The sequence below is a fragment of the Bombus impatiens genome, unplaced genomic scaffold (assembly GCF_000188095.3).
Source record: "Bombus impatiens unplaced genomic scaffold, BIMP_2.2 scf_0216, whole genome shotgun sequence".
NCBI classification, from domain to species: Eukaryota; Metazoa; Arthropoda; class Insecta; order Hymenoptera; family Apidae; genus Bombus; species Bombus impatiens.
In genome coordinates, this window is record NT_176635.1 from 685,145 (window position 1) to 705,054 (window position 19,910).

Here is a 19,910-nt window from a genome sequence, read left to right on the forward strand (position 1 = left end):
TATACCTTCTTAAGAGCACGTTAATTCGACAGTTCTTAAATTTCAGGTAATGACACGATATATTTCGAATCCTGATAATTTGAAATTGATGATGAATATGCTCAAAGAAAAATCACGTAATATTCAGTTTGAAGCGTTTCATGTTTTTAAGGTATATTTACGTAGTTTAGAATCATCATTATTATTTAGATTTAGAAAATAATCAAAAAAATTTGTTTGTAACTTTTTAGGTATTCGTGGCGAATCCAAATAAACCGAAACCAATCCTAGATATATTACTGCGTAATCAGGAAAAATTAATCGAATTCTTGACACGCTTCCACACTGACCGTTCCGAAGACGAACAGTTCAATGATGAGAAGGCGTATCTTATTAAGCAGATTAAAGAACTTAAGTCTGTACATGAGAATTAAGTCCAAAATACAAGTTATTGCTACAGCTACCGTTAACTACTACTATTGAAGTCTATTCAACTGCTGTTGCTACTGTTACACCATCACAGTCACCGATGTAGCAATCTATCATTATTTTCTTCCTATCTTTCTGTCTTTTACTGTCCCTTTCTTTCACTTGTTATAGTTATCGTTAATCGATTCATAATGATTCGATTATTATTAATTATTATTATTAATTATTACTATTATTATTATTAATTATTATTATTATTATCGCTATTACTTTTATTTGCGAGTAGTTCTGTAAATAAAGTTTTCGTTTAATAATGCATTATTGTATATTTACACAAAGCGATTCTATGCCACGTTCATATATTTCCATTTAAATATCCATTTAAAGCAAATAATATTTGAAAAGAAAATATTCCTTCTTGAAGTTAATATCAATTTCTCAATGCAGTTAGATTATTTGATACTATCATAATTATGCCTAATATTTATTAAATTACGAAATTTATATTATAAAATATTGCTCAAAAGCTAATATATATTTAATTTTTTTTATTTAAAATTTATAGGAATAAAGAAATTATGTATTTATTATTATATTATTAAACTTAATAATTGTTAGGTTATGTTCATCATGTTAAACAGCATTTCATTATTGAACATTACAATGTTAATAAAGAAACTAAAATATATTTTCAGTCAGGGGAAAAGATTACATTGGAGTAGTGGGGCATGTCACGTGGTATTTTATGACAGCAATATCATGGCGGTCAGTTTAGGCTAGTCAATAGTGATCAGTATTGGTCAGAAAATTTAATATTTGTGCTAACATTTTAACATTATTTAGTGAAACAAATCAACTGTTTGCCTATAAATACGTTCCGACTTGATGTTTTAGTGCAATTGTAGAATAAAGACTTGAACTTAAATGGAATTAAGGAAGATTGAATTGAATTCGTATAATGTAAATTCAATGAAGAACGAAATTACATAAACTCGTTCTAAGTCTGTGACGATAGCTGATATATTTGCTAGCAAAGAGTATGGAATAAATGAAAATGTTTGTAAAAGACCCCTGTGGGATTGTGTGTATCATAATTACATATGTTGCTGTCTTCTATGCAGATTACGTCGTCGTACGTTGGGTTATCCTGCATAGTTTGCAAGACAGGTGCATTTAATAATATTCTATGTTTGTAAACCTATTTATTTGTAGTTTTACATTTATTTGTACAAAGTTGATTTTGCATAAATTTTATATCAATATGGATATGTGTATTTTAATCTTTTAATATACTTTTAATTTAACTTAATAAAATATTGCTCATGGAATGTTTCTTTTTCCATTTTATTACATTATTGCACTTTTCTTGTAATTAGAGATGCATCATCAGGAAATGCACTTGCATTAATTATTTACTGATTTACAATTAATCTCATTTTGTATATTATTATGTACAGTTTGTGGGGTCCCTTTCATGTTGTGGCTTTCAACACTATTGTATTATTATTGATAATATCACATTTGAAAGCAGTCTGCAGTGATCCTGGTGTTGTGCCACTACTTCAAAGTCGTATGGACTTTTCTGACATTCATACAGATAATCCAGAAACAAAAATTGAATGTGATGAGAGAGACAGTTGGACTGTTTGTACTAGATGCGAAACATATAGACCTCCCAAAGCATGTCATTGTAGAATTTGTAAACGATGTGTTAGGCGAATGGATCATCATTGTCCATGGTATGCTATAACTTATAGGAATATAAAACATGTTTACAGTTGTAGAGTAGTAAAAAATATTAAATTCAATTAAAAATTATGCAATTTATAGCGATTAATAATTGATCTTTGTTATTATTTATTTTCAATTGTAATTTTTATTTCTTAACTTCTGAATTTATGATATTTTCTTAGTATTATTTTTTAGTATTTTTACCAAACATTCATTATAATAAAAATAATAATGCAGTAATAGCAGATTTATGATTTATATACTTTAATGATATTTTTTCACATTGAACTTAATTTACAATGTTGCTCAAAGGATAAACAACTGTGTTGGAGAACAAAATCAAAAGTACTTTATTCAATTTCTGGTCTATGTTGGAATATTGGCCTTCTATGCACTAGGCTTGGTGATAACCTCATGGATTTTAGAATGTTCTCGGTGCAGTAATGACATAGCTGTCAAACAGAGTCGCATGTATGTGTGTTTCAAATATTTCACTATTGTTTGAAATAATAACTATATAATTACATTCTAACTTAAATTCAACTTCTAATAATAGAATAAGAGTACTTCGAGAGAAGATTAAATAATTAGTAATTTTTTCTTATACAATATTCAAATTTACATGTAAAGTTTATTCAAATCTAAAAATTATTTGAAGTACACACAGAAATATGTTGTCAGAAAAAAAATGAAATTAATCAAGAAGTTTTTTCTGCAGCTTACACTGTGTTATATTGGTATTGGAATCAGCACTGTTTGGCATGTTTGTCATCGCAATGCTGGTAGACCAATTTCAAGGTATCCTCGGAGAAGAAAACATAATGGAACATATGCAGAATAATCATCATTATAAAAGAAACAGTTCACGTACTCTGGTTTTACTTTCTCAGGTTTGTGGCAAGAGCCATCCAATTCTATGGATGTTTCCTTGCCAAAACCCACCACGTTATACTTTCCGAAAAGATGCGTACCTGATAGATCATGAAGTTTAGATGAATACTTAATCACATATTGAGATGTAAATGCTCTTTTATGGCTTTGCTTGCCATAAATACTTTTCTATATGTTTAAGAAAGTCTCCATTATTTAAATGCAATTTGCAAAAAAATAAGATATTATACATTACAAAATTTAGGAGAAGGAAAAGGAAGACTTTCACATATTATATTTGTCTACTTCAAATACTTAAATATTATTAAAAACGTTTAATTATTTAAAATTAGAAAATTTACAGCATTCTAATATTTTTTAATAATTTTTAGTCTTTTAATAAAGTCCTTTTGTAATTAATCTCATATTTAGTTAAAAATGTAGAAAAAATAACACATAGGAAAGATGTTTGAAGGTTTAATTTTATACAAATTTTGTATCATTGCTGATGAATTATTATTTAATCCCTCATTAAATTATATCCGCTTATAGTTCAAGATAAACTCTTAAATTAATGTATATTTTAGTATTTGTGAGTCATTCCATAAGATTAAATATGTCTAAATATACTTGCAAATTTAATACTCACATGATTGAATCAAGTGTTAGTAACTGTATTGAATGTAATGTCAATGAATGAATTTCAACAAAATCTTGTAATACATATAATTAAACATTTAAGTATATCTTTTATAAAATTTTATGAATTCATATGTATTACGAAATATTCCAGTTTATGCAAAATTCAGTACTAATTTTCAATTTTTTAAAAATATTAATGAAATTCATTTGTATTTAAATTGTGCAGAATGTATATTTTTTATATTTATATGTGTTATGAAATTATTATACATAAAAAAGTATTACACTATAAAATAAGTAAGAAATTTATTTTGTTCAAAAAATTTATTGAAGATATAAGTTTTAAAGACAAGCAGCCATTAAACCAGCGACATTTTCAAAATCTATTTTTTCTGTAATATTTTTTGTTTTAATATTTTCATCCTGATTAGCTATAAAAATAATGGACTTGCTTTCTTCTTTCCATCCATATTTTTTTACCCAATGTTTTAATGTGGTATCTGAAATAAATTATTTTATTATTAAATTTGTATTCATATATATTTTAAGGTAGTATAATAATTTGTACTTAAAAAACAGATTTCTACATTTATATAAACGTTACATAATATTGATAAGTAAAACATATTAACAATATTAATTCAAGGAATTTAGTTTATAAATTCACGCTTTAATGGATTTATGTTGTTTAGAATAATTATCTTTTTTGATATAATATTTTTTAACAAAATATTCTTTCGTAAATATTTTCATAGATCTCTTTTAAAGTATTTAAAAAATGTGAAAAAACATTACCATCAACTCCTCCAAGAAGTTGTGCTAAGAGATTTTTATCTATTGTTTGGAATGTAATTCCTACTACATGGCAAACAAATTTTCTTATAGAATCTTGAAATCCTACAATCCTATCACAAAGATCAGACATAGAAAGAACTCTATCCCAAAAATGTTGGAAATTACATTGTTCTAAAATATCTCCCAAATACATGATTTGATTAATAGGACTTTCTTGCATCTGTAAAAATAATTTTAAACTTATTGGTCAGTTTATGCATTAATTATAAAAAGTAGATTAGCAACATATTTATGTAAAAAATGTAAATGAGAAATTATATATATTTTGTACGAAAAAATGTTTTACTATATATATTATAAATATGTTCTTGAATCAAAATCATGCTTAATTAATATATAAGTTATAAATCAAAATATTTTCCATGAAAATATAAAGATCAAGATGATAAATGAATAACTTACAATTCGTTCACTGAGAAGACATTTACAAAGTACAAAATCAGTATGAGGAAGATTTGTTAGAGCCTTCAACAGTATTTGACAAGTAATATCCATGTTAAACCTGTGTGGATTTAATTGATACAATTTCAAAACTGCTAAATTAGCTTCCAAGTCATATGCATTCTCTCTTGATTGTATTTCAACATATTTTTCTAGCGTTGCTAAATGATCTGGATTATATCTGAAATTTTTATAAAATATAAAAAATATATTTACAGTTATTATATTTGCCATGCATGCTTAATGTATATGATTGTAATATGTTCTTCATGATAACAATATAAATAAAATTTTAATGAGATCAAATAAATTAATAATTAAATGTTGAAAGAAATATATTAAATTTCCATGTATTTTTTGTGTTATTAAAATAAATCATATATAAGATATGAATTAGATTACACTTTTGAGTAATGAATAATGCACCTTTCAATGCCTTTCAACATTCCAGCCACAGTTTGACGCATTGCTTCAGCCATTATAGTAAAAAGGATTATTTCCTTAGTTGCTTATTATAAGTTAAATAGTATATTGCTCTTTAATCTAGAAAACAGATATTTTGTTAGGTTAGGAAAAGTAATTCCAACCACACGATGAGTCTTCACAAGGTTGCCAAATTTGACAACATAAACTAATAATACCAACCTACATAAATGCTTTTAGAAACGAAAATTTAAGTATCACCAGGTATCATCTGCTATCAGCTATTTTATTTTAATTTTGAACGCAAAATAGTATATATTAGTAATAACATACAATATATAATAGTAAATTAATTTTGTTTGCAGGCAATAATAAAAATGTCAATACATTTGTCTTATGCACATTAAATTAAAAACAAAATAACTATTCCCGAATTGTTAATAGATCATTCATCATTTATATGAAACTACCCATTTTATGTACAGTTGAAAGAAGAATTTAATGGAATTATACGAGCTATATATGCATGTTTATCATGTTCAAGTCAATGTGTTGCAAAAGGTGTGAACTCAATAAGAAATGTTATTTAACCAATATTTTAAATGTTATAAATTATTCCGAATTTTATATATATGTTATATTTGGTATTTTTACTTGTCTGTTATCAATTTTTGTATTCTTTGTGTAATATATATTTTATCTCTGTTGCGTATTAGAAGTTTTAACGTACTTCGCGAAATCAAAGGTAGTTCGATTCGTAAAAAAAAGATGTGACCCGCAAAGTAATTCTTAACGCGGTTCCCGCGCCACTTCCCGCACATCCTCTAGTCATTGGGGATGCTCCCCTCTGCCGTGCTGACCGTTAACGAGCAATCAAACCGCGTGCACGCGCGCGCTTGTAAGGTATAAAAATTAGTTACGTTAACAATTTCTTGTTTCATGCAAAAGTTTCGAACACTTGGGCACCATACATCAAATTCGTTGTTTTTACAACGAAGGGTCACTTTTTTCAACTTGATCAGAGAAACTTTCACGAATACTACTTCTTTTCTACTAAGATTAAGAATTAATCGTAAAATTTTCTAAGGAATTCAAAAAATTTTTTCAGGTATCTATTTAATTTCATAAATCGAAGAGTGATTTCTATCTATAGCAGATGCTTTGGGATTTGTGTGAGTTAATGTCGATCATCCTGATGATCTATATTACGGAGTGTACCCAGAACGGATGTAGCGATAGATCGGTGTCACGTGAACCCTCCGGATATACTAGCTTCCTAGTCTTGCTCACCTACTTTATCGTACTCTTTCATTTCGTCAGAAAGTACAGAAATTTGCTTATTTCATATACAAAAAAGACAGTTTCGATAATAAGGATAATAACGCGAAAAATGAGATATTGTGAAGTGTTCAAAGTTGTGCACTTGGAAACATGATTGACAATATTGTTTGTATAGAACAGATGATCAATTGATGTTATTTCATGAATAACAAAAATCCTCATAAATAATGTTTCTCTATTTTAAGGCTCTTTTCTTCAATTGACCAAAAAGGAACCCCCGTGGTTAATATCTATGATAGAACTTTCTAATTACATTCTTAGGAAACATTTTTTCTGCCATCCGTATTGCAATTTCAAGTACTTGAGATTGGCGCGATCGAATAATAGCGATAGAAGGTTGTAACGATATTGCGAGCTAGAATTGGAAAGTTATCGATACATAGAAGAAAATGGATGGATATGTAGATGTACATATCTAAACATTGACAATAAAGAGCACAGCATCGTCGGGATAGCCGTCAACTTGATGATGATATACTGTTGCGATCTTGGTGACCCTCTTTCTCCTTGTTTTCCTCGTCCCCTCTTGCTTCGTGCGCGCGAGCAGGCACGAGTGAGCGCGCGCGGATTAAACGCGTGACACCGATGTAAACGGCAAGGGTGGACCGGGGGAAAAAAAGGAAAAGGGGGATCCCCCGATTTTGTACCCCTGATATTTCAGCTAGTTCGCCGTCGAAAGTGAACTCCTGATTCCAGTTCTGAGCGGGCCGGCTAACCATTCACATCGTCCCTCAGATATAAATTGTCTTTTAGACATCGACATCGAGACGAGACGAGCAAAAGTTGAGAGAAAAAAGGGAGATCAAGGGAGGAAAAAACGAACAGTTGCAACAGTTCTCGTCGTTTATGTACATCATACGTAGTAATCGATGATCGTAACGTCGCTAGAACCGCCAGGATCAAGAGAACCCGTTAGCTCTTGATCGCCGAATATCACTTTACCGAATCGAAGTTCCGTCGAATCAAAGTGTTACATCACTCTTTTTCTGCATCGAGGACTTTGCTTGAAACACTGAGAATGCCGCCCGTTCGACCCGATCGAGCTGTTGCGTGAAAGATTAAGAGTGTGCAGTGCAGTGCATACGATCTAATTTGATTCTTGAGAAAGTTCCGCTAAATCGGCGTTTCTCTTTCGCGCGGTCCTTCCTTCATTTCCGTTCTTCTAACGAACCACCGGAAATTCACGAGGAGGAAGCACGGTGACCACGGAAGCGCAATAAACGGCTGACACAGTGTCGTGAGATCGATAACTGGCTAAAGTTAGGTTTGTATGAAACTATGCCTTATACAAGATTTTATTTCGCAAATTATCTTATTGAGAAAGAACAAAGTAAAACAATATGGGGAACATGTAACACGTGCGAGCAACTTGACATTCCTAGGCGCGTCATTGACCGAGAAACGGAGATCTGATCGACGGAAGGAAAAGCCGCAAGTGGAGGTTGAATTGGAAAAGCGAGAAACCAATTAATAGTAAGCGAGAAATTCAAGATCATAGCAATGTCGGTTATGCGGAACAACGCATTCTCGGCTAATTAGAATATAGCTGTTTTTTATGAGCGTGGAAGAGGAAGAGGGAGCCAGGCAATGGATCGGCCGCGAAGGGGCCGGGGAAGGATGAGCTTTGGGGGAACGCGCACGGACTCGGATATTCATTACAGGGTTCCCCAGCCGGACATTCGTATTTAACCGGATCGCATCGATATTACTTTTACGCCTTAATTTTTTCTTATTGATCTTGACGTCAGAAACCATGTTACTTTCGTTTCACTTTTGACCCTCGCACGATTCCGCGATAGAAAGAGCGACGAGTCCTTCAAGAATCGTCGAAACATTATCTCTTTATAATACTGTTTCTGTAACTAAACTGTTCGTTTACTTCTGATTTTCAGTCATTTTGAAATACTTGTTAGTCTAATTAAATTTTCAATAACTTTCTTCAGTTTTTCTTAAAAGAGAAATCTTAGAATCGGATAAAAAATGAGTGAAATGTTAGATTCCAGTCATGTGACTCGGTATAGTCAGTGATTACAGTTTTAAACTATAGTTGGTATCCTTGAATTTCGACGAATAATAGTTTTCCGTAGATTTTCCACACCGCAAAACACAAATCGCATCCGGTCCCGGAAACAGAACTCGGTCAAACTCGTTCTTCGCAAACTACATCCTTTCAGCGAACCTTGAAAGTTGCTTATAATCCATATAAGAGGGCTCATAATCCACTCTCATGTGAACTTGATAAATATATTCTATAGAAAATCAATACGTAGGATAGTCGAAAAATATATAATAGACGAAGAAATAAAAATTGACACGTTTGATTGCCAACAGAAACACTGTTATGTCTTCGCGGTAGTTCCGCGGCCAATAAAGGAATACGCGAGAGAGGTCATCGAAAACGAGGGAACTCTTTTACGGTCAGCGGAATAAATCGTTCAAAATGACGGAAGCATCGAGAGAACCGGAACTCGCGGATCCTGAAAATCCTGACAAAACCGCATTGAACCTAGCATCCGCATCTAATAAAACGAAGCCACTGCCAGAACGTGGTACATGGAGTACCAAGCTAGATTTCATTTTGAGCGTGGTAACTTTATCAATTATAATATTTCTTATTTCTTACTTGCTCTTCAACGTTTATATTGTATTGATTTTATACTAATTCACTTCGATTCGAAGGTTGGTCTAGCAATCGGTCTGGGAAATGTCTGGAGATTTCCATATCTCTGTTACAAGAACGGTGGCGGTGCATTTTTAATTCCGTATTTTTTGACACTGGTTCTTGCTGGGATTCCAATGTTCTTTATGGAACTAGCTCTCGGCCAGATGCTTACCGTTGGTGGCCTCGGTGTCTTCAAAATAGCGCCATTGTTTAAGGGTATCGGATATGCCGCCGCTGTCATGTCCTGTTGGATGAATGTTTATTACATCGTCATTCTTGCTTGGGCTATCTTCTACTTTTTTATGTCCATGCGCAGTGGTTAGTTTAATCGAGGATATTGTATTTTATATATAGAGTAAAAATAAATTTGATAGACTTTTTATTTTTAATCAGAATTACCATGGGGAAGCTGTAATAACTATTGGAACACGAAGAATTGCGTAAATCCCTACGACAGAGATTCGCTAATATGTTGGAATCAAGTTACTAGACATCATAATTACGTTAAAGTATGTTCCGTCAACGACGTCAACATGACAATCACAGAGCTTACTGATCCGGTCAAAGAATTTTGGGAGTAAGCTCGGCTAAACAATTATAGTAACAATATAAAAGATTTCTTTGAGCGTATAAAATATTATTTTGTAGACGTCGAGCACTTCAGATCAGTGAGGGCGTGGAACACGTCGGCAATATTCGTTGGGAACTAGCTGGTACCCTCCTTTTGGTTTGGATTCTCTGTTATTTTTGTATTTGGAAAGGTGTTAAATGGACTGGAAAGGTGGTATACTTTACCTCCTTGTTCCCTTATGTTTTGTTGACGATCCTTCTGATTCGTGGCATTACTTTACCCGGAGCCATGGAAGGCATTCGATTTTATATCAGTCCAAATCTTTCCAAACTAAAAGAATCCGAGGTAAGCAATATACAGTTATACTGCAATAATCGTTTGATCGTAATGATTGAATGAAAATAATTGTAACAATTATTCGGTTTTAGTAACAGCTTATTGAACTTTGCAGGTATGGATAGATGCTGTTACTCAAATCTTCTTTTCATACGGACTAGGTTTGGGTACATTAGTGGCTCTTGGTAGTTACAATAAATTTACAAATAACGTTTACAAAGACGCATTGATCGTTTGCTCGGTGAATTCTTCGACGAGCATGTTCGCCGGTTTCGTCATATTTTCCGTGGTAGGCTTCATGGCCCACGAACAACAAAAACCTGTCGCAGAAGTCGCCGCTTCTGGTCCAGGATTGGCTTTCTTAGCTTACCCTTCTGCGGTTCTTCAACTTCCTGGAGCGCCCCTTTGGTCTTGTCTCTTCTTCTTTATGCTTCTTCTCATAGGTTTAGATTCTCAGTTTTGTACTATGGAAGGGTTTATTACTGCCATGGTGAGTAAAATTCTTTAGGGTATATTTAATAAACAATTTTCAATCCCTTGTAAAATATTTAACATTCAAGGTGGACGAATGGCCGCAGTTGCTTCGCCGGCGTAAGGAACTATTCATTGCGATAGTTTGCGTGCTTTCTTACATTATTGGATTATCTTGTATTTCACAAGGTGGCATGTACGTCTTTCAAATCTTGGATTCATACGCAGTGTCTGGGTTCTGTCTTCTCTTCCTAATTTTTTTCGAGTGTATCTCGATAAGTTGGGCTTTTGGTGTAAATCGGTTTTACGACGCTATAAGAGATATGATAGGATATTACCCTCTAATGTGGTGGAAGCTATGTTGGACTATTACCACCCCGATGATTTGTGTCGTAAGTAGAGTTCATTCTTTATTTTATAAATCAAAGATTACTGAGACTACTTTCTAATTTTCTCGTCTAGCTTCAATTTATGTTTTAACTTAGATAAAATTATTATTATTCTCAATCTTTAAAAATTTTAATAGGGCGTCTTCATTTTCAATCTCGTACAATGGACACCTGTAAAATATTTAGACTATGAATATCCATGGTGGTCGCACGTGCTTGGCTGGATGACGGCTTTATCTTCGATGCTTTGTATACCTGGTTACATGATTTATGCCTGGAAGACAACACCAGGAGATACGTCTACAGTAAATAAATCTTATTTATTATTTCGCTTAAGATTTCATAAGTTTTTTGGGTATCTAATAAAACATTAATCATTCTTTTGTATTTTTATGTTTAGAAATACAAGTTGTTAGTACGGATAGAGGATGACGTAACAGGTCTACGAATGAAAATGGGTCAGCCATCGGTCGAACTGACACCACTTTAACTGCCACGGATTCATTTTGATCCTAAAAGGGATTCATTATTTTAATCTTTAATACCTTCTGACTACCATTAATTTAACGAATTAACTATTTAATGACAACATTTGACATCATTATTTTCGTGTAATTTTTTTATAAAATTACTTTCTTCGTTCGTTCGAAAAAAAAACTTTTGCTGTGTTCCTGTTTACCAAAGAAATTCATGTTATTTAAATGAACATTTTTTATCGTCTAGATAATAATATATTAGATTCTTATCAGAAGGAACTAAAGTGTTCAGAATTGTATCTAGTTTTAGCTTAAGTATATTATAGAGTAATTTAAAGCACATGAAATTTTTGGCATACATGAATAGTTCACAAGAGAAATGCATTTAGAAAATAATCTCCCGATGTTGTTTATAAGATGGATTCTAAAATTAAAAATTTCAAGTACTTGATAAGTGTTTTAAATTCCGAAACTATTCGTGTAAGTCTGATTACAAATTTAGCAGCTATAACTTATTTTAGCAATATCGGACATGTACCATAAATCAAAAATTACTGCACATTTTGAATGTAACTATATAGTACACATATCTACGCTGCCATAATTATTATATTTTGCTGCTCAATTGATCGCTAAGCCGAAATGTTTTTTGTTTATATAAAAGATATATCGATTTACGCGTGATTTTGCAGAAAATGTATGTGCAAATTTTATTCTTAATAAAAATTGTAGATTTGCATAGAAAATATGGTAGTAGATATCCATTACATTATTAATAGGAAGAAATAATTATTAATATATATATAATTAAGTCGAAAATTATTTAAAAATCGTTTTGGCAAAATTCACGGTATATTTAGTTGAAAATTATTATAACTAGTTATTTTAATAGTATCTATTGTAGTTATATATGGTACGCATGTTTCTCTCTTAGAAAATGTAACATGCTAAATAAGAATTTCATTCATATGAAGAAAGAAAAATTAAGAAAAAGAATCTGTATGGTAACATTTTTGGTAAATAAAGTTAATTATTAAAAAGTTATTTAGTTTCTGTTAGTATAATATATATAAATATCTATAACTTTTATATGTTGTTATTTTTAACAATTTAAAAATTATACTATATATTTATTTTATGAAATATATAATTATATATGTACGCTTCCATGCAAATGAAAAAGCCATGAAATATATAAAGTATAGTAAGGATATATGTATAGTAGTATACGAAGTTTCCTTATGTTTCATTGTTATATACCTTCTTTTATTAATTTTCAGTGGTGTATTTTTAAAAATATTTATAACTATAAAATATAATAATTGTCATTTTTAACACTTTACTTCCGTTAAAGAAAAATAAGATTCTTTCAAATATCAAGATGGCAGCGCAGCTAATCTAACAAGTGCAAAGTAATTAGAAGTGGAATTCCTTGTAAGTAGTTTTTAGGAGTGTATTGAAGTGATGTTTTTACTAAAAAATTAACTAACTGTTCAATAACATCAATTGTTTGTGGCGTTGCTAATAAAGTTACGTTGTAAAATTATTTAGTAAATACAATAAATAAATAAATAACATGATAGAAAAAAATGAAGAAAATACTGACAATGACAATCATCTTGACAGAATAAGATTAATAGCTAACAAAAGAACATTTTTGGAGAAACAATTTCTTCAGGTAATTTTTTCTGCATATATTTCATTTGATAATTATATTTATATAATTACTATTTTGAGGTTATGACCTCTGAACTGTTACTATTTAAATTATTGCATATAATTCAATTATTTGATAGAGTGTATTTTAATTCATTCGTAATTTTATTTTTTTCTTTTTTCTTATTTTTAGCTTCATTCCTCATTTATGTATATACAAATGTTTTATCTCTTTAAAAACATTAAATAGAGTTACATCTTATTTTGTAAATATTTTACATTTTGTTAGTTAGTTGGTGTTACATGATAGGTGTCGTAATTAAAATAATGCAATTAATTTTGAGGTCCAAGAGGAAGTAAAAATATGTTTTGCTCAATTGGCACAAACACTGTATGCTAGAGAAAAGCAACTTCTACGACAATCAGAAGCAATTTATAGGCAACAAATATCTTTGGTTTTATCCAGTCAGGAAATTCTTCCTCCATCTATAGCAATATTAAATGACAGACATGCATTGGAAGAACAAATTAAACAATTTGGAAGAATAGAGCTCATAGGATCTAATACAACAGCTGTAACTGATCTAGAACCATATAAAATAGAAGAGTATCAAGATATAAATAAAGATTATGTCTGCTTTGATAAATCTATCAAGAATACAGAAGTTATTCCTTCTAATACAAAAACTGAATTTTCTTGTATGACAGAAGATGAAAACATAGATGATGGTTCTACTGAATTGAAATCGTCTAATATAATAAATTTATCAGGAAATTCCAGTCATATTTCTGATTTTCAAGAAAAGGATTCTGAAAAAAGTGTTAATCATTCTTCAAAGATGGATACAGAATCAAATAAAAATGACTTCAATCTTCAGACTACTGAAGATACCAATGACCAGGAAATTGCAAAAAATTATAGGAATTCAAGGAGTAATATCATAGAAGAACAACATAATTCTCATAGACACACAGAGCAAGTTCAACAGTGGTTGGATGAAATACTTCTAAAGACAGAAATAGAACCAACTATTCATGAAGTGGAAAAGTTACCTGAAATATCAGATGCTTATGTTTGTGCAAAGTTCCACTTAGAAACATGAAAATTGCATTTAGCTAAGCAACTTGTTCAGTGTATTGTTTTCACAATATATTTATCTTTAATTTTTCATAAAGTAGAAAATCTCAAATTGGGAACAATTTTTTACTATACTTGATTACTTTGTATTTCACTTTGAATCTCAGAATAATTCATTCATTATAGCAATGTCCACTACGGCGAGTGCTCTATATATGTCAGGTCACAGTTATTTGAGGATTTTTTCCTTGATTAACGAAGCGACAGGCGAATTGACATATGATTTAAGTATAATCAAATGTCGTTTTGGTCGTTATCCATATATTAGGCGAGTATTTGGGTACTTGTACGCTACAGCGCCGTGGGATTGTTATATTCCTTCCCTGCTCTGTGTTCATGCAGGTTTATACCATGTGAGCTCGTGTGGTGAGCCGGTTTTGCTGAGTGACGCTATAAGATCTGTGATGTTCTCGAGCGCGTCAATCGGCGATTTAGGGGATAACGATGATCAAGCGATTCCAGTTAATCATAATCCAGTTAATCACCTGGTTGAGCATAAGTTAGGTGAGAGAAAAGAAAGGTTTGCGGTAGACTATGCTATGTTACAGCAGGATATTGCCGCTCTGCAACGAGCGTTTCCCGAATTAGACGTTGTAGTGACTAGCAAAGTAAACCATCCTCATGCTATGTCCACTGCTTCGTGTGTTTGCAGTGAGGAAGAGGTATTGCGCAGTCTACATTATAACAGCTGTGTAAAAGGTACTCTTCGTGGTGATGAGGCATATATTGTTGACATTGGCGCTAATTACGTGTGTCATGTTAAGAAGAACCGATTTAACATCCATTGTTGTGTTCCGTGTGTTGACGTGCATGATTCTGCGCGTGAAACTGAGCGAGTCGCGATCATGCGTGCTATGTTATGAGAAGGAAAGATCGGTGAGAAAACCTTTTGAGATTATGTGCGACCTTTTAGTTTCCAGCGGCGATGTATGAAATTAGCTCAGGATTGTAATGTAAAGGCCGCGTATGGTATGGCGATTCATTCTCAGTACGATATTAAATTTGATGATTTAGCCAAGGCTTTTGATTCGCATAGGATTGAAATTTTTTGGAGTGTGGTTAACTTCGATGTAAAGATTTTTTATAAACAACATGGTGTTATAACTGAACAATGTATACATTTTGTGAAGAAGAATGGTAGAATATATTTTTCTTTTGTAAATGATCCTTCATTGAATTACTGTCATAGTTTGGATGATTATATGCGTATCTTAACGGAGCAGGTGGTCGTGACGCCGAAGGGTCGTGTTTATTTTATTGAGAGGAAAAATATACGATGCGGTAATATATCTATTAAATTTACATATTGCAGTGTTTCACCTATGACGAAACAATTAAGCACGCATTTCGATTATTGGTCTGGAAATTCGAATGTCACGGTTATCGCGACCTGGGATTATTCTGATTACTTTTTTGCAGAAAGTAAATTTAAAATTCGTGAGAATCCTGTTGTTAGTTTTACTCGGAAATATATTGAAATTGATAATAAGTTTTTTGATTTGTTATATGGTAATTGTTTACGTTCTGGTTTTAATTTAAATGAAATTTTTTCAGACGCGTTAACCTTTAACACTCGAATGACTATTAATGGAAATGATATTCGTACTCTGAATAGGGTACCTTCAACCGATTTGATGGATGTGATTGTAGCAGTGTATTGTATTGCGTATAGGGAGAGATACGCAATTGGAAAAAAGATTGAACGGTTTGTGAGTGATGAGAAGAAGAAGCGTGTCTTACGAAGGATTGGTTTTTCAGATGTTATGCGATGTTTGGCGCGTATGTTTATTTGTATCTCTGTTTTGGATGCGTTTAAGGAGTGTTGGAACCAGATGGTAGATTGTTTGTCTCAGACTAGGGCTCGGTCTTCTTTAGATGCAGAATTTTTTGAGAGCATCAAATGTATTGAGATAGAAGAGTTTGTTACTGTAGAGGGAAGATATGAAACTGAGAGTGAGATAGTGAATAGTGTAAATACTGACACTGTCGATGTGCAAATGCGTGAGGGTTTTCTCAACACTATTGTTAATTATACGCGTTGTAAGTACATGAGTAAGGAAGATGAAAATGTTATAATTTTCATAAGATTGTAGCAACTAGATCGTATGTCAGCTCTAAAGAATTAGCGAATGCGCGGAAGGAAGCTTTTACGAGTGCTGTGTTGAAGATGCCTGGTGATGGACATTGTTTGTTTTGGTCATTAGGATATTTCTTTGGGTTAATTGCTTTGGATGTGAGAAGGAAATTATGGGATTCGTGCACGGAAGAAGAAAAATCGGAAATGCCGTTTATAAATATGTTCGACGGGTCTGATAGTGGTTTAGGGAAAACTAATTGCTTGCGTGTGTATTCTCGTGTGTTTAAATCTAATATGTGTGTTCATGGTGTGATTGATGGTAAGGCTTTTGTGACTGAGGCGTACTCGGATGGATGTAGGTATGATAAGACTGTTCATTTATTATGGACGGTTTTAGGAGAGAATGGTCATGTGGATGTAATATGTGAGAGTGAGACAGATGGGGATTCCCGGTTGTCAAAATTTTTGTTAGATAATGATTTGAATGTTTTGGCTAGTAAGTTGGATAATAATTAATTACAAGATGTTCTTTTTGGTAGCTAAAGATCAGTAATACTATTAGTAAATAAGTTCGTACTTTCATTAATATCGAGGGGGTACTAGTTATAAATATTTTTAATTATTAATTATAATTTTATCATTAATAAAGGAAGCAAAAGAATATTTTAATATTATTTTACATACATAACATACATAAATAGTGATATTAAAATAATGTCAAATACGTGGGTATGTTATTAATGTAACATTAATAAGAAAATAATTTTTTAGATTAATACTATTTATCAACTTATAATCAATATTTATAGTTATAATTTATATCTCTCTATCTACCAAATATTAAAATTAAATATTATTATTAAATATTTTATTAATTTATTATATATATAATTATATTTTTATTAAAAATTTTGCAGAACATAACATGATATTTTTAGTTTAAAAATAATTAATATAAAATAAAATCAGTTTTCTAGCTAGATGGTAGTTCTATGTATATTCCTTAACTTTTTATTACTGATGCATATTATACCTCATGCAGTATTTCGTGTTTTTATGTACATCTACAAAATATTATTTACTTAGTACATATCAATAAATACAACCTTAGAATTTTAAAAACATTCAAGACGTGTTAATAAAAAGTATGTTTATATATGTGTCATTAAAATTTCATGTAATTTCATCTCTGTTTTATTAAAGTTATTTGTACAGTAATGTGTTTGTATTGCTTTTGAATTTGTTTGTAATAAACTATTGGGTAATTTAGTTTGATTATTGACAGTTAGTAGAAAAAATAATTGAGCACCGTTGTATAGTTTATTAATTACTAAACAAACAAATAAATACAGATAACCACCACCTTTTGTATGTACAGACGCCAGCGTAGTAGTGTTAATTGGGATTTCATGTCCAGCATCGGGATCATCTCTTCCAAGAACCGATTTGTTAACAGAAGATTTGCGACTAGGGTCGAATTTGGGTCATAAGAGAGAAAATGGATTGTAAAAATACCTCACTTCAAACCTCAATACAATAGGTTTAATCCATCATTTTAACGATACTTGATAGAAGACCCAATCTTCGAAGAAAGAGGGTACAAAAGCACTATCTTTGGTAAAAGCTATGGGTACACAGAGCTGTGAAAGAACTTGTTCATACATTTCTAGTGATTCTGGACAAGATGCTCCATTTCCCTAAAGAATAAAATAGAAGATTACTTATATAGATAAGTGTTGATTTTTATTGCAGAAATGTAAATTATTTAACATGTTTATACGTACATGAGTCATAAATTTTCCTGTAGACTTTAGAACTTTCATTGAAGAGTTTAAGATTAGTCTAATAAAATCCCATGCATCCCCATGTGGGGTTGGGCTAATTGGTATGTCTGTGAGATCACCGAAAACGTAATCAAATTGTTGGCCTTCCTCAATCATGTGTGCTAGAGTTTTTACACAATCTCCAACAATAATCTACAAGTTTTCAATCTTCCATAAAAAATTCTAGTAATTTTACTTGTAGCTGAAGAAATGAATCTTGCCTTTATAAAATTTACCTCATAATTTTCTCCCTTTCTTTTATCCAAACAGTTTCCACATATGCTTCTCATGTGTTGACTGCAGGCTTTTATTACAACATCATCAATCTAATAAAAGAAAATTAATTCTCTTTGGTAAAGCAATTTACTAATACATATAATAATACAACTTCTGCAATTTTAGTCTGTCATACCTCTAACATGGTTACGAATTTTGGTTTCTCCTTAAGCAATTCCCAAAGTAAACCACCATCTCCTCCTCCTAAAATAACTATTTCTTTCCCTGTGTAATTTTCTTTACCACGTTGCATCAAAGTTTCTGTATATATCAGATCTGCTTCAGATATATCTAAAAATTGCGAGATTTAATTTTAAGAATGTTCTGACTTTAAATATAATTTCAAATTGCTTTGAAAATATAGGATTTGCTCTTACTTTGTAATTCATCAAGAACCAATAGATTTCCCAGTGATTTTGAATGAACAATTTGTACTTTTTGATAGGGAGAACGTGCTTCAAAAACCAGTTTGTCAATGTCATATTCAAGTAGTCTGTCATCTTAAAAAAGGAAATAATTTTATTACCATACTGAAAACTTACAGAATATAAGTAATTGCATAAGAAAGCATTTAATAGATGCATGCAATGCAAAGCATAAATCTCGTAGAACAAAGATTCTTATATCAAAACTAAAATTAAAAAGAATGAAAATATTGAAGATTTAGGAGTGTCACATGTGGATTACTAAATTTATCATATTATTTATGTTTATTAGTCTCATGTATATTTGATATAGCATGTAAATTGAAGAAATAAAGAATACTATTTACTTAACATATTTATAAAAATATAAAGTCCCACAAAATTATAGCTGTTAAAATCATTTAAGATCACAAAATTGATTTTTGATATTTGCTGTCTTTTTTTAAACAACTCATTATGTTTAGATATAAACTGTAACAAAGAAACTGATCAATCAAAGATAAAATAGTTTAAATGTGTTTTTTATTGAAGAAAGGAAATAAAAGATGTATATAGAAATGAAAATACTTGTTGGTAATAAATGAATAACAATTAAGTAATCGATATTACTTCCGCACGATGAATAATGAAAAGAATGATTAGTATAGGAAAGTAAATTACACAGAACCGAGGAAATGAATCGAAAGCATTTTTCGTTAACGACGCATGATGAAATGAAAAATCTTGCGGATAAAATGCTCCGCTTATACCGTAAACAGAATAATAAATAAAAAACTCACCGGCGGTAGGAAAGTATCTCTCAAAAGGTCCGCCGCGTTTAATCGGTGTAAGCGAGTGCGAACGCGTAGAGGCTACTGCCACCTGCAACGCCGTCTCCAATTCTCTGGCCAACTAAAGGT

At 31.3% G+C, this 19,910-nt stretch overlaps 6 protein-coding genes and 1 long non-coding RNA gene across 20 annotated transcripts in view; 5 read left to right on the forward strand and 2 right to left on the reverse strand.

The window, feature by feature from the left end:
• The window catches only part of LOC100742093 (protein Mo25), a 5,176-nt gene extending 4,452 nt beyond the window's left edge, over positions 1-724 (forward strand). For 4 of the 5 annotated variants that reach the window (XM_012383357.3, XM_033319771.1, XM_012383356.3 and 1 more), the window contains 2 exons: positions 47-151; positions 231-455. In XM_012383357.3, coding sequence (XP_012238780.1) covers positions 47-151; positions 231-413 — 288 coding nt within the window. In that variant the 3' untranslated portion in view covers positions 414-455. Of the gene's footprint in view, positions 1-46; positions 152-230 lie in introns of all 5 variants that reach the window. The other variant, XM_003487952.4, reaches the window with a different exon arrangement.
• Positions 725-1,194: 470 nt separating this feature from the next.
• LOC100742340 (palmitoyltransferase ZDHHC3) lies at positions 1,195-3,289 on the forward strand. The gene is made up of 4 exons (XM_003487954.4): positions 1,195-1,575; positions 1,866-2,147; positions 2,452-2,610; positions 2,858-3,289. The coding sequence occupies exons 1-4, from the start codon at positions 1,457-1,459 to the stop codon at positions 3,129-3,131; spliced, it is 834 nt and encodes a 277-aa protein (XP_003488002.1). The 5' UTR covers positions 1,195-1,456; the 3' UTR covers positions 3,132-3,289.
• LOC100741973 (sodium- and chloride-dependent GABA transporter 1) lies at positions 1,452-12,362 on the forward strand. Of its 4 annotated transcripts, XM_024366319.2 has the most exons (10): positions 7,386-7,975; positions 8,094-8,184; positions 9,043-9,298; positions 9,391-9,691; positions 9,767-9,950; positions 10,022-10,289; positions 10,396-10,770; positions 10,841-11,143; positions 11,278-11,445; positions 11,541-12,362. In XM_024366319.2, the coding sequence occupies exons 3-10, from the start codon at positions 9,152-9,154 to the stop codon at positions 11,628-11,630; spliced, it is 1,836 nt and encodes a 611-aa protein (XP_024222087.1). In that variant the 5' UTR covers positions 7,386-7,975; positions 8,094-8,184; positions 9,043-9,151; the 3' UTR covers positions 11,631-12,362. The 4 variants fall into 4 exon arrangements, with proteins under 4 accessions (XP_024222086.1, XP_024222087.1, XP_003487999.1 ...); XM_024366318.2 differs by lacking the exons at positions 7,386-7,975; positions 8,094-8,184 and adding an exon at positions 1,452-1,575; XM_003487951.4 differs by lacking the exon at positions 8,094-8,184.
• On the reverse strand, positions 3,957-5,584 carry LOC100742214 (eukaryotic translation initiation factor 3 subunit K). The gene is made up of 4 exons (XM_003487953.4): positions 5,374-5,584; positions 4,909-5,128; positions 4,447-4,666; positions 3,957-4,151 (listed from the first exon to the last, which is right to left on the reverse strand). The coding sequence occupies exons 1-4, from the start codon at positions 5,424-5,426 to the stop codon at positions 3,994-3,996; spliced, it is 651 nt and encodes a 216-aa protein (XP_003488001.1). The 5' UTR covers positions 5,427-5,584; the 3' UTR covers positions 3,957-3,993.
• Positions 12,363-12,911: 549 nt separating the features above from the next.
• Positions 12,912-14,502, forward strand: LOC100742589. Of its 2 annotated transcripts, XM_024366325.2 has the most exons (3): positions 12,912-13,050; positions 13,168-13,294; positions 13,617-14,502. In XM_024366325.2, the coding sequence occupies exons 2-3, from the start codon at positions 13,193-13,195 to the stop codon at positions 14,373-14,375; spliced, it is 861 nt and encodes a 286-aa protein (XP_024222093.1). In that variant the 5' UTR covers positions 12,912-13,050; positions 13,168-13,192; the 3' UTR covers positions 14,376-14,502. The 2 variants fall into 2 exon arrangements, with proteins under 2 accessions (XP_024222093.1, XP_024222092.1); XM_024366324.2 differs by having other exon boundaries at positions 12,914-13,294.
• A 3,283-nt stretch (positions 14,503-17,785) lies between these two features.
• The window catches only part of LOC100742708 (spermine synthase), a 5,092-nt gene continuing 2,967 nt past the window's right edge, over positions 17,786-19,910 (reverse strand). For 4 of the 6 annotated variants that reach the window (XM_012383367.3, XM_033319768.1, XM_012383363.3 and 1 more), the window contains 6 exons: positions 19,791-19,902; positions 18,964-19,086; positions 18,723-18,877; positions 18,547-18,636; positions 18,272-18,463; positions 17,786-18,184 (listed from right to left, as the gene is read on the reverse strand). In XM_012383367.3, coding sequence (XP_012238790.1) covers positions 18,038-18,184; positions 18,272-18,463; positions 18,547-18,636; positions 18,723-18,877; positions 18,964-19,086; positions 19,791-19,902 — 819 coding nt within the window. In that variant the 3' untranslated portion in view covers positions 17,786-18,037. The remainder of the gene's footprint in view (positions 18,185-18,271; positions 18,464-18,546; positions 18,637-18,722; positions 18,878-18,963; positions 19,087-19,790; positions 19,903-19,910) is intronic. The other 2 variants (XM_012383368.3, XM_033319769.1) reach the window with 1 other exon arrangement.
• Positions 19,768-19,910, forward strand: part of LOC112212533 — a 1,392-nt gene continuing 1,249 nt past the window's right edge. The window contains exon 1 of the long non-coding RNA XR_002946355.2: positions 19,768-19,908. This is a non-coding gene — a long non-coding RNA (uncharacterized LOC112212533). The remainder of the gene's footprint in view (positions 19,909-19,910) is intronic.